At 49.7% G+C, this 12,288-nt stretch overlaps 1 protein-coding gene across 5 annotated transcripts in view; it reads left to right on the top strand.

Annotated features, from left to right (window-relative positions):
• The window catches only part of LOC132832895 (ral guanine nucleotide dissociation stimulator-like), a 219,862-nt gene that overhangs the window by 175,722 nt on the left and 31,852 nt on the right, over positions 1–12,288 (top strand). For all 5 annotated transcript variants that reach the window (XM_060851104.1, XM_060851105.1, XM_060851107.1 and 2 more), the window contains 4 exons: positions 4,319–4,534; positions 5,422–5,525; positions 6,154–6,238; positions 10,883–10,951. In XM_060851104.1, coding sequence (XP_060707087.1) covers positions 4,319–4,534; positions 5,422–5,525; positions 6,154–6,238; positions 10,883–10,951 — 474 coding nt within the window. The remainder of the gene's footprint in view (positions 1–4,318; positions 4,535–5,421; positions 5,526–6,153; positions 6,239–10,882; positions 10,952–12,288) is intronic.

Raw genomic sequence — 12,288 nt, forward strand, 5'->3', positions numbered from 1 at the left:
GGAGACAGTAACTGATTCCAAAAGGGAATTGGGTGGGTGTTTGAGATTCGCGGGTAGGATGGGGGGAAATGGGACTGTCTGAATGCTCTACGGGAAGCAATGACCTCCTAACTTCCAGATTCTCATGGAGTCATGGAGATCTTTAGCACTGGCGGGAGGGTCACCTTTCCGACGTTCCCACCTCCCGTTCATGCTTCTGACAATCTGTCAGGAAGGTGGTCATTTGAAAGACACCTCCCATGCCATTTTGATAGATCTGGACCCATTCAGTTCTGAGACGTAGCATACAATACCTGAATGGATTAGATTAGATTTGTTTCCCTACAGTATGGAAACAGGCCCAACAAGTCCATACTGATCCTCTGAAGAGCAACCCACCCAGACCCACCTCCCTCTGACTAATGTACCTAACACTACGGGTAATTTCCCATGGCCTCGCACATCTTTGGACTCTGGGAGGAAACCGATGCAGACACGGGGAGAATGTGCAAACTCCACACAGACAGCCACCCGAGGCTGGGATTGAACCCGGGTCCCTGGTGCTGTGAGGCAGCAGTGCTAACCACTGAGCCACTGTCCCAATGGAGTTGAGAATCATAGTTATGTAGTCTGGATCCAAACCTGAAACAACCATTTAACATTCCTTTTGGAATACAAAAGCCCCTGTTACTGTGGCCTAACATCAAATTCAGCCATTCTTCGAGTTAAAAGACGAAAAGCTAATGCTCGATTCGCCCCTCTCAATGTTGCATGAATAGACAAACAGGCAGTGAAAAAGGCTGTTCAAAAAAAAATGTCAGCTTAAGTGATATCCTCTGGGCTATGTAAACATTGGCTGCTGAGAGTCAGATGCACCCACAGTTCTTGGACCGTTTTAATGGGAGCGTCTGCCAAATTATCAAGAGAAACATTTGGAACAGATGGACAGACATGTGCTTCTGTTTTTCAACAGTTTGGCTGAGACCTGTGCACTGATTAAACAAAGGCATCAACCCCCCTTTACCATTTTTCTCCTTTAACACTTGGAAACTAGTCCAGGAATTGCTGTGTTTTCTGAGGCCCGTGATAATACACCCAGTTACGACGGTTTTGGTGCTGCACCGTTGCACGCAGCCTGCATAGACCGGTGGAGAGGTTTCTCTAAGTTCGGCTGTTGCTGCCGTCAATGAGTTTCTGCTCTGAGACAACTGCAGCTGCTTGTGCTCGGGGAGATCTCTTTTCACGGGGTACACTCATTATGAGAAAGTGGGGGTTCGTTTTAACTCGTCCTGACCATCACAGGCCTGAGGGGGTGGGAGGGAGGATGCTGAAATTGGAGGCTGAGGTGTGACCTCACAGAGGTTTATAAAACCATGAGGGGCATGGATAGGGTAAATCGACAAGGTCTTTTCCCTGGGGTGGAGGAGTCCGGAACTAGAGGGCATAGGTTTAGGGTGAGAGGGGAAAGATATGAAAGGGACCTAAAGGACAACGTTTTACACAGAGGGTGGTACAGGTATGATTAGATTACTTACAGTGTGGAAAGTCCACATCGAACCACCGAAACGCAACCCACCCATACCCCTACATTTATCCCTTATCTAACACTACAGGCAATTTAGCATGGCCAACTCACCTGGCCCACACATCTTTGTGACTGTGGGAGGAAAGCGGAGCATCCGGAGTAAACCCACGCAGACACGGGGAGAACGTGCAAACTCCACACAGTCAGTCGCCTGAGTCGGGAATTGAACCCAGGTCTCAGGCGCTGTGAGGCAGCAGTGCTAACCACTGTGCCACCGTGCCGCCCGTATGGAACGAGCTGCCAGAGGAAGTGGTGGAGGCTGGTACAATTACAGCATTTAAAAGGCATCTGGATGGGTACAGGAATAGGAAGGGTTTGGAGGGATATGGGCCGGGTGCTGGCAAATGGGACTAGATGAGGTTAAGGATATCTGGTCGGTATGGATGGGTTGGTCTGTTTCCATGCCGTGTGTCGCTATGACTCTATGATATTGCTCTGGTTTTACTCCCCGTGATGTCATGGAGTCGTACAGCACAGAAACACACCCTTCGGTCCAACTCGTCCATGCTGACTAGATATCCCAAATTAATCTCCGTCCCATTTGCCAGCATTAGGCCCATATCCCTCCAAACCCTTCCTATCCCTATACCCATCCAGATGCCTTTTAAATGCTGTAATTGTATTAGCCTCCACCACATCCTCTGGCAACTTGTTCCACACACGCACCATCCTCTGCGTCCCTTTTAAATCTTCCCCCTTTCACCCTGCACCTATAGTTTTGGTCTCCCCCACCTCAGGGAAAAGGGCTTGGCTGTTCACCTGAGAGAGCCTTGATGAGCTGTCAAACGTGCACCACCAGGGGGAGACTCCAGCCCAGCCAGTGAGATTAAAACCAGCCCGTTCTGGAGTTCCTCCCTCTGGTGGAGGGGGTGACTGGTAGGAGTTGACCCCCTCACTCTGTTGGTGTCAGGGCGAGACTCTGTGTGAATCACGACCATCGTTTCACCTGCAGCGAGGTACCCAGTACCTGAACTTGCTCATCTGAAGCAGTGGGTCATAAAGTCTGACTGCCACACTGTACCGGCACTGGGCTGAAACCTCCAATCAAAAGCAACCTAGCTGCACCGAGAGAGAGAAAGAGACAGAGAGAGAGAGAGAGAGAGAGAGAGAGAGAGAAAGAGAAATCAGAATTATCATTCGGTCACTTTTGGAATATTGTGTACAATTCCGGTCTCCTTCCTATCGGAAAGATGTTGTGAAACTTGAAAGGGTTTAGAAAAGATTTACAAGGATGTTGCCAGGGTTGGAGGGTTTGAGCTACAGGGAGAGTCTGAACAGGCTGGGGCTATTTTCCCTGGAGCGTCGGAGGCTGAGGGGTGACCTTATCGAGGTTTACAAAACCATGAGGGTCATGGATAGGATAAATAGACAAGGTCTTTTCCCTGGGGTGGGGGAGTCCAGAACTAGAGGGCATAGGTTTAGGGTGAGAGGGGAAAGATTTAAAAGGGGCCTAAGGGGCAACTTTTTCATGCAGAGGGTGGTGTGTGTATGGAATGAACTGCCAGAGGAAGTGGTGGAGGCTGGTACAATTACAGCATTTAAAAGGCATCTGGATGGGTATATGAATAGGAAGGGTTTGGAGGGATATGGGCCAAGTGCTGGGAAATGAAATGAGATTTAAGATATCTGGTCAGCATGGACGAGTTGGACCGAAGGGTCTGTTTCCATGCATCTCATGACTCTGTGAGTCCTTCACGAGACAGAAATCCACCTCGGATGTGCTCAGAACTGATGGCCATGGGAGGCAGAGTACAGCAATATCCTGTCCTGAACCAATTGTCGTGTCTGTTAGCACAGCTGTCCCCATGTTGTTTATTTACCGTTCAAGCACGAGTCTTGACAGCAAACGGACGATGGACACAAGATACGGTGTTGGTATTTGGCTTCTGTTGTCAGTGGGGACAGGAAGGTGGCGATTGTGGGGAGTTAAAGAGTGAGGGGGGGGCGGCAGGTTGATGAAGAGGGGGTCAGATGCCTGCTTGCCCTTCCAGCGTGGGTCTTGCTGGGTGGGTTAGCTTCAAATCAGGACGTGAGGATGGGAACATTAATCATTTCAGGGCAGAATGTTAGGTGTTGCTTTTTTACACCAGATGGCACTGTGAGGAGTTGACATGTGTGGAATTTATAATGCTTAAATTGTAGAGTGCACATTTGGCTCATGTGGAGTGCAGTACAAGATATTATTGGTTTGGATAATAATTTTTGAAAGGGCAGGGCAGTGGAACTAATGGGACAGCTGTTTGACTGTGCTGGCACAGCAGTGATGGGCAGAATGGTCCTCAGTTTGCTATTATGTTTCAATCCAATTAACATCCTGTCCCACATTTACGTTCCTGATCTCTTCCCTGTCCCACATTTACATTCTGATCTTTCTCCAGTCCCACATTTACGTTCCTGTTCTCCCCTGTCCCACATTTATGTTCCTGATCTCTATATTCTCCCACATTTACATTCCTGATCTCTCCCCTGTCCAACATTTATGTTCCTGATCTCCTCTGTCCTACTTTTACGTTCCTGCTCTACTATCTCATGTTTATGTTCGTGGTCTCTCCTCTCAATTACAATCCTGGTCTCTGCTACCCAACCTTGAAATTTCTAGGCCCTCTTGTCTCTCCTGTTCCTGGCCTCTCCTGTCCCGGATTTATGTTCTGATTGCTCCTGTCTTGTAGTCATGTTCCTGATCTCTCCCTGCCCCGCGGAGACCACTCGATGTGTGGTTAAACTGCTTGTTGCTTGTTCCCCACCCCCAACCAGGAGCTCTTCATGAAGGTGGTGCCCTACCACTGCCTGGGCTCGATCTGGTCTCAGCGCGATAAGAAAGGGAAGGAGGACATGGCTGCTACCATCTGGGCCACGGTCCGGCAGTTCAACAAACTCGCCAACTGTGTGATCAGCTCCTGTCTCACCAACACCAGACTCCGGCCACAGCAGCGAGCCCGAATCCTGGAGAAATGGATCCGTGTCGCAGAGGTAAGTTCATACCATAGCCCCCTCTAACCGTGGGATCGCCAGTTCCCCCAGTGCCCCATACGTCTGATCACGCCAGTGCCGTAACTCAGTAACTATTGTGTTAACAGGTCATCTCCCTTTGGATTTTACGGGATGAGAGTGTTACTGGCCTAGTCTGACCGTTATTACCCATCCCTTATCGCCCAGAGGGGCAGTTTAGTGTCAGCCACACTGCTGTGGGTCTGGAGTCACGTGTAGGCCAGACCAGGTAAGGATGGCAGTTCCTTCCCTCAAGGACATCAGGGAACCAGCCGGTTTTCAGGATCCCAAGCTCATCATAGCTCCAGATTCTTAACAAATTCCAGTTCCACCCATCTGCAGCGCTGGGATTCCAACCTGAGTCTCCAGAATATTAGTCAAAAAGTGCAGTAGGTCAGGCAGCATCCGAGGGGCAGGAGAGTCGATGTTTCGGGCCTAAGCCCTTCATCAGGAATTTCCAGCGCCGCACGTTTTGACTCTGATCTGCAGTCCTCACTTTCTCCAGAACCTTACCCGCATCTCTCGGTTAATAGCTCTAACGATCACACAGCCAGACCATTGCCTCTGCTAGCACCTTCCCTGCGATGGACGTCATCCTGAACACGCCCAATTGTCCCCATTGTCAAGGGGGGATCCCTGCGATCTCAGTAACAGCCTGAGGTCAGCGGGAGAATTTCGCCAAGATTGGGGAATTCGAAAGCTTTTGAATTTTTCCCCAGACGGTCATTTCCCTGCTTTGGTTCGCCGCTGTGTTTGGGGGGTTATGGGGGGGAAGGTGGTCGAGGCTGTCTGCGCTGAGCGTTATCGGTGGGAATCCGTCTGGAACTGACTCTGTTTTTCCCGGCCCTCCCCATTGTGTTTGTCTCCAGGAGTGCCGGGCCTTGAAGAACTTCTCCTCACTCTACGCCATCATTTCCGCCCTCCAGTCGAACCCGGTCCACAGACTGAAGAAAACGTGGGAGGAGATTCCCAGGTATGTGCGGCGGAGGGGGAGATGGGATCCTAGTACTGGGGCGACGTTCCCCAGAGTGGACCGTGTGCCCGGTCGGCGGGGGGAGGCGGGGAGGGGGTGATGTTAGTGTCTCGGCATCGGAGCAATGATCCCAGATCCCGAGGGATGGTGTAAATTGGGACCAGGCTTCCAGTTCCAGGAATCATCTAGCCAGTACTGGAGCAAAATTTCCCAGGAATCTCACTGTCCACACCGTGGCCAGGATCCCACTGCGAGTCAGGACCAATGTTTCACGTTCCCAGATTCTCGGGTATAATGCGCTGTTCGGGTCAGTAACTCATTATGGCATGGCGTTCCCAATTTCCAGTGCAATGTGAAGTTGACGTGATGTTCCGATATTGTTCCTGTAGTGTGGAGGACTACATTTTTGCATTTCTCAGTGTTGGAGCTCTGTTCCCAGATTCTCATCTGGAGAGGGGACAATTCCGCAGACTCCAACTGACAGTCGGCAGCTCAGAATTCCCAAGAGGCACCTCACGGGCAGACAGTGTCACGATAAATTGGATCCGTTTGCATTTCCAGTCCTGAGAGACAAGGATCAAAATTATCACTCTCTAATTAGTACGTCTTGTGTTGCCTCCATTTCCAGAGAAATCTTCCGGAGTTACAATGAACTGTCAGAGATCTTTTCGGAGGAGAACAATTATTCCCAAAGCCGGGAGCTGCTAATCAGGGTAAGGAATTCGGATTTGGACCTGGAAGATACAGCTCTCTCTGCTCAATATTAGTGTGCAGCTAGATAATGACACACCAACGGGAAGATTGAGGTGACACAAAGCCTGTCCCTTTTCTCTAAAAGCAGTTCCTTTTCTCAGGAATTCTGTGTCCTTGGTTTTTCTCAGAGCGGTCGTAAACAGCTCCTGCTTCTGATTAGACTGGTTTGGTTGAGAGATTAAAGGGTATTGAGAGGCCTTTTTGTTAATATGTGAACAGATGAGACAAAGTGGTCATGTTTTAGAAGTGACCTGTATAATGAAAGGGAAGTGGTCAGATGTCTCGCTGAGCAGGTCAGTCCAGAACTAGTTAGGAGTTCAGCAGTGAATTGTGTAGAAATAGACTGCAAAGCTCTGTCTCTATCTCTCCTTCTGCCTTTCTAACTTTAACCTGTAAGAGTTTGTTCCCTTTTTACTGTTTTTTAAGGGGGTTTACTTATTGGGTCTGTTGTGTATATTCGGAACAGCATAGTTAAGTCTAGTTTGGATAGACTGAGTTCTGTAGAGGTTCTTTATTCTGTCCTTTGTGTTTTGTGTAATTTAGTGAATGCATTTTTGTCTGTTTTAAAACCTGGTAGTCAACCTCGCTAACTTACTCTGTGTAATTTTCACTGTACACTTACCAAAGCAAAATGGAAAGTTATGGTCTGGGTTGCCTGCTTCAGAATGTTCTGAGTGGTTTAGCCTGGTCCATAACACGTATACCCATAGATTATACACAATAAATGGCAGGTCCAAATGGTTACTTTTGAATAGATTGATTGACGCGATGGCAGTGGGCAGGTTGAGTTAGTTAGGATTGCATTCACTGGCGTGGATAAGGGAGAGTCTGGTCAACAGCTATAAAATTTCTAACCGGGCGGGACAGGGTAGATGCAGGAAGGAGATGTCCCCAGTGGCTGGGGCAGTCCAGACCCAGGGGTGACAGTCTAAGGATACAGAGTGGACCGTTTAGGACTGAGATCAGGAAAAATTTATTGTTAACTCACAGAGTGGTTAGCCTGTGGAATTCTCAGCCGGGCAAAGCAGGCAAGACCAGAATTCTGCATATTTCCGAGACCGAGTTGGATATAGAAGGGGACGGGGGGACAAGGGTAATCGGATGATGAGGCACAATCATCACGAGTGGCGAAGCAGACCCGAAGGGCCGAATGGCCTACTCCTGTTCTTATTTTCTGTTTCTGTCTTGCTATGTGTTAGTTTTGAATGGGGCTACCGTTGACATCACTTGGGCTCCATTGATTCTCCTGAAGCCACGCACCGTCTGTGGGTTGATTGTTCCAAGTTAGCTTTCGGAAGGAGCAGATGTATCTGTTCCAGCTCTCTGAAGGTCCTGGAATGTCTGACTAAATGCAGTTTTCCTGATTGCGATCCTGCAATGAACCGCCTTGTTATCTGAGAACTGGACCCCTTCGAAAACTGCTATAAACAATCGCTACTCTGTACCACATACTGGGGAGGATGGGGTCATAGAACCCATACAATGTGGGAGGAGGCCATTCGGCTCATCGAGTCTGAACAGACCTGCCAAAGAGCATCCCATCCCTGTAACCCCACATTTCCCAAGGCAAGCCCACCTATCCTATACAGCCCTGAACACTATGGGCAATTTGGCACAGCCGATTCACCCTACCCTGTGGACTGTGGGAGGAAACCCACGCAGACATGGAGAGAACTTGCAAACTCCACTCAGAGATTCACCCGAGGGTGGGATCAGACCCGGGTCCCTGGCGATGTGGGGCAGCAGTGCGAACCACTGAGCCAGCGTGCCGCTCCTGCGGTCAGTCAGCTCAGTTAGCTGGACGGCGGGTTTGTGATGCTAATAGTGCAGGTTCAGTTCCCACACTGGTAGAGGTTCTGAAGGTCTCTACTCCTCAACTCCTCCCACTCACCTGAGGCATGGTGATCCTTGGCTTAGACCACCTCTAGTCATCTCTCTTTCTCTCTCTCTCTCTCTGTCTCTCTCTCTCCCCCCCCGCTAATGTGAGTGCAGCCCCATGGTCTGTTAGGACAATGGTGGCCTTACCTTACTTCAAACTGGTAGTATTTACCACTACCACAAGGTACCAGGAGTTGTCCTCTAGGTGTCAGGACTTGTGGTTGAGACGGAGTACTGCTACCAATTCTCATGTCCTGATATTTTCCAGTTAAGCTGTTCAGTGATGTTATGGTACACTTCTGGCGCAGGTGGGACTTGAACATGGACCTGCTGACTCAGACATAGGGGCACTACCACTGCACCGCTAAGGGAAGGCGATGGCCTAGCAACATTATTGCGAGTTTACTAATCCAGAGACCCAGGTATAGCAGTGGGTCTGGAGTCACGTGTAGGCCAGACCAGGTGAGGAAGCCAGATTTCCCTTCCCTAAGGTGTACAAGACATTGGCGAGGCCGCTTTTGGAATGCTTTGTTCAATCCTGGTCTCCCTGCTATGGGAAGGATGTTGTGAAACTTGAAAGGGTTCAGAAAAGATTCACAAGGATGTTGCCAGGGCTGGAGGATCTGAGCTATAGGGAGAGGTTGAATAGGCTGGGGCTGTTTTCCCTGGAGCATCGGAGGCTGAGGGGTGACCTTATCGAGGTTTATAAAACATGAGGGGCATGGATAGGATAAATAGACAAGGCCTTTTCCCTGGGGTTGGGGAGTCCAGAACTAGAGGGCATAGGTTTAGGGTGAGAGGGAAAAGATATAAAAGGGACCTGAGGGGCAACCTTTTCACGCAGAGGGTGGTGCGTGTATGGAATGAGCTGCCAGAGGAAGTGGTGGAGAGTGTGGTGCTGGAAAAGCACAGCAGGTCAAGCAGCATCCAAGGAACAGGAGAATCAACGTTTCGGGCATAAGCCCTTTATCAGTGCCCCTCGGGTACTGCCTAACCTGCTGTGCTTTTCCAGCACCACACTCTCGACTCTGATCTCCAGCATCTGTAGTCCTCACTTTCTCCTAGAGGAAGTGGTGGAGGCTGGTACAATGACACGCTTTAAAAGGCACCTGGATAGGAAGAATTTACAGGGATATGGGCCAAATGCTGGCAAATGGGACTGGATTAGGTTGGGATATCTGGTTGGCATGGACAGGTTGGACCGAATGATCTGTTTCCGTGCTGGACATCTCTATGACTCTAAAACAGTTGACAATGGCTTCATAGTCATTGTTGGACTCTTAATGACAAAGTTTTCTTGAATTCGCGTACCACCATCAGCCAGTGGCAAGATTCAAACTCGAGCCATAGGGTCATCCAGCATGGAAACAGACCCTTCGGCCCAACCAGTCCATGCCGACCATCATCCCACACTAAACTAGTCCCATCTGCCTGCACTTGGCCCATATCCTAGAACATTACCTGGGTCTCTGGATGAATAGTTTAGCAATAATACCTCTCGGCCATTGTCTCCTCCTCCTCAGTGGAGATATGAATTTTCATAAAGGATGCAAGAAAGATGAATGGAGTGGATGAGATTTTGTCAATGAGAGCAGTTAATCGCTTGAAATCATGCATTTATCGTTTAGGATGAAGAATATTTCAGCAAGGGGTTTGAGGTGGGTTCATGGTGGTTACCGGGCATGGGTAAGAAAAAGGGGAGGTGTGCATGATTTGGCATCAACCAGTACCCAGTTGGTGTAGGGACTGTAAAGGGGACTTGGGGAACTGATTGGAACAGGGTGGGGGTGTCGGATGTCATGGGGGAACAGATGTGTGTGTGGTGGGGGGGGGGTCATGAAGTGATATGGTTGGGTACTGACATGGAACGGAGAGTGCATGAGGGGACCTTGAGGAGGGGGTGAGGTTTGAGTGGGTTGGGGGTTGGGGGGTGGTGGGTGGATGTGCCTTTTTTTTCTTGTTCCTTGGCACCTCTTCATCGTTTGACCAAAGTGTCGCTGTAGTGAGGCAGAATCTGTGCCCAGTTTGTCTCTGCGCCTGGCACTATTTCTCTGGGATGAGTGGCCGCAGCTCCCGATCTCACTCTGCTGTTGTGGTCTCCAGCCCCTGGGGTGGAGTGGAAATTCAGGCCACAGAACCCCCTCACCCTCTTCCCTCAGATCGGAGTTCCTGTCTTTGCCCTCGTACTGAGTCTCCTATTGGCATGCATGGTTCCACCCCCTTAGCCAGGTTACGCCTCTGGCTGGCACTAACTGTGCCCATTCTCCACGGATGACCCCCCCCCCCTCCCCTTGGAGGGGCATTTTAGGTGAGGCTGGGAGGGGGTGCAAGTTCAAAGGAGATGTGAGGGGGCAAGTCTTTTTTGTACAGAGAGTGGTAGGAGTCTGGAACCAAGGATGGTGGTGGAGGCACATATGTTAGGGGTGTTCAAGGAGCTTTTGAATAAGTGTGTGAGTATGCGAGGACTGGAGGGATATGGACCATGGGCAGGTAGAAGGGGTTCATTTAATTTGGCGTCAGGCTCATGAGCTGAAGGGTCCATTCCCCGTGCTGTACTGTTCTGTGTTCGGTGATGGTTGGCATCTCCCCAGATGCCTGTCGCGGTAACATTGGCGTTGATTAGTGGAACCCATCCTGGGAGATACGTCCTGGGCCTCTGAGCTGAAGTTTCTGACAGACGGGAAATTTATTTTAAAAAGCGTCTCCTTGTTTTGACGGTTTTGCAGGAAGGAACGTCGAAGTTCGCCACGTTGGACAAGAAACACCCAAAAAGGCTGAAAGACCATAAAGCTCCCGTAAGTCTCCTTTCATAACATCTTGACGCAGTTGAAAGCGAGAGACGGTACCGATTCGATCAGGGTGGGCCCTGAATCTCTGGCAGCTTTTATGGCTATCTGTGCATTTATACGGGCCCAGGGTGGAAACCGTTCCTGGGAAACTGGAGCAGACATGACTGGAAAGTTGAGCAGCTCAGGATTGCTATCCGGAAGCCCACCCCCGAAAGAAAATAACAAGGTCCCCCTTGTGTGTTGTGCAGAGTAGGGGCCAGGAGTAAGCTGTCTGAGCCTGTTCAGCAATCAGTATAATCATGGCTGGTCTGGCTGACCTGACTTCTGTTGTCCGCCTGACCTTCAGCTCCTCTGTTACTCAGCAATCCACCTTTACCTTAAACGGCCCATGCCGTGGAATGTTTCTTCACTATATAAGCTATTCAAGTGTATCGTCTCTCAATTCCCCTTTCAAATAAGGCTGTCCAACATAGTACATGATATGTCAGATTTTGGTCCCCACCTCTGTACGGTGCAGTGAGGTCTCACAACCCTTTGACCCCTCTTAGGATTTCCATTCGCGTTTCTAATCACTTGCTGTACCTGCACACTAACTTCTTGTAATTCGTCAAATGGCACATCCCGGATCCCTCTGAGCTCTGCATTGAACCAGCGAACTACTTTTATATTTGCCCCCGCTGAACGTCGTGAGAAAAATCCACTCTTTATTGATTCTGGCGATGTGGACACTGCTGGTGAGGCCAGCGTTGGATACCCATCTTGGAGAGAGTGAATTATTTTTTTAATATCACTCACCGGGATGTCACTGACTGGGCCCAGCGTTTATTGTCCAGAGGGGCAGCTGAGAGTCAACCACACTGCTGTGGGTCCGATCAGATCAGGATGGCAGCTTCCTTCCCTAGGCAGCATGAGTGAACCAGATGGGGTTTTTCCCAAAATCGATTCATGATCATCATGAGACTCTTAATTCCAGATTTCTCTTTTTTTAAAATTAAATCTAGATTCTATCATCTGCCTCAGTGGCATTTGAACCCAGGGTCCCAGAACATTATCTAGGTCTTTAGCATTAATAGTCCACGATTAGATTACTTACAGTGTGGAAACAGGCCCTTCGGCCCAACAAGTCCACACCGACCCGCCGAAGCGCAACCCACCCATACCCCTACATATACCCCTTACCTAACACTACAGGCAATTTAGCATGGCCAATTCACCTGACCCGCACATCTTTGGACTGTGGGAGGAAACCGGAGCACCCGGAGGAAACCCACGCAGACACAGGGAGAACGTGCAAACTCCACACAGTCAGTCGCCTGAGTCGGGAATTGAACCCGGGTTTCAGG

Source organism: Hemiscyllium ocellatum, chromosome 35 (assembly GCF_020745735.1).
Source record: "Hemiscyllium ocellatum isolate sHemOce1 chromosome 35, sHemOce1.pat.X.cur, whole genome shotgun sequence".
NCBI classification, from domain to species: domain Eukaryota; kingdom Metazoa; phylum Chordata; class Chondrichthyes; order Orectolobiformes; family Hemiscylliidae; genus Hemiscyllium; species Hemiscyllium ocellatum.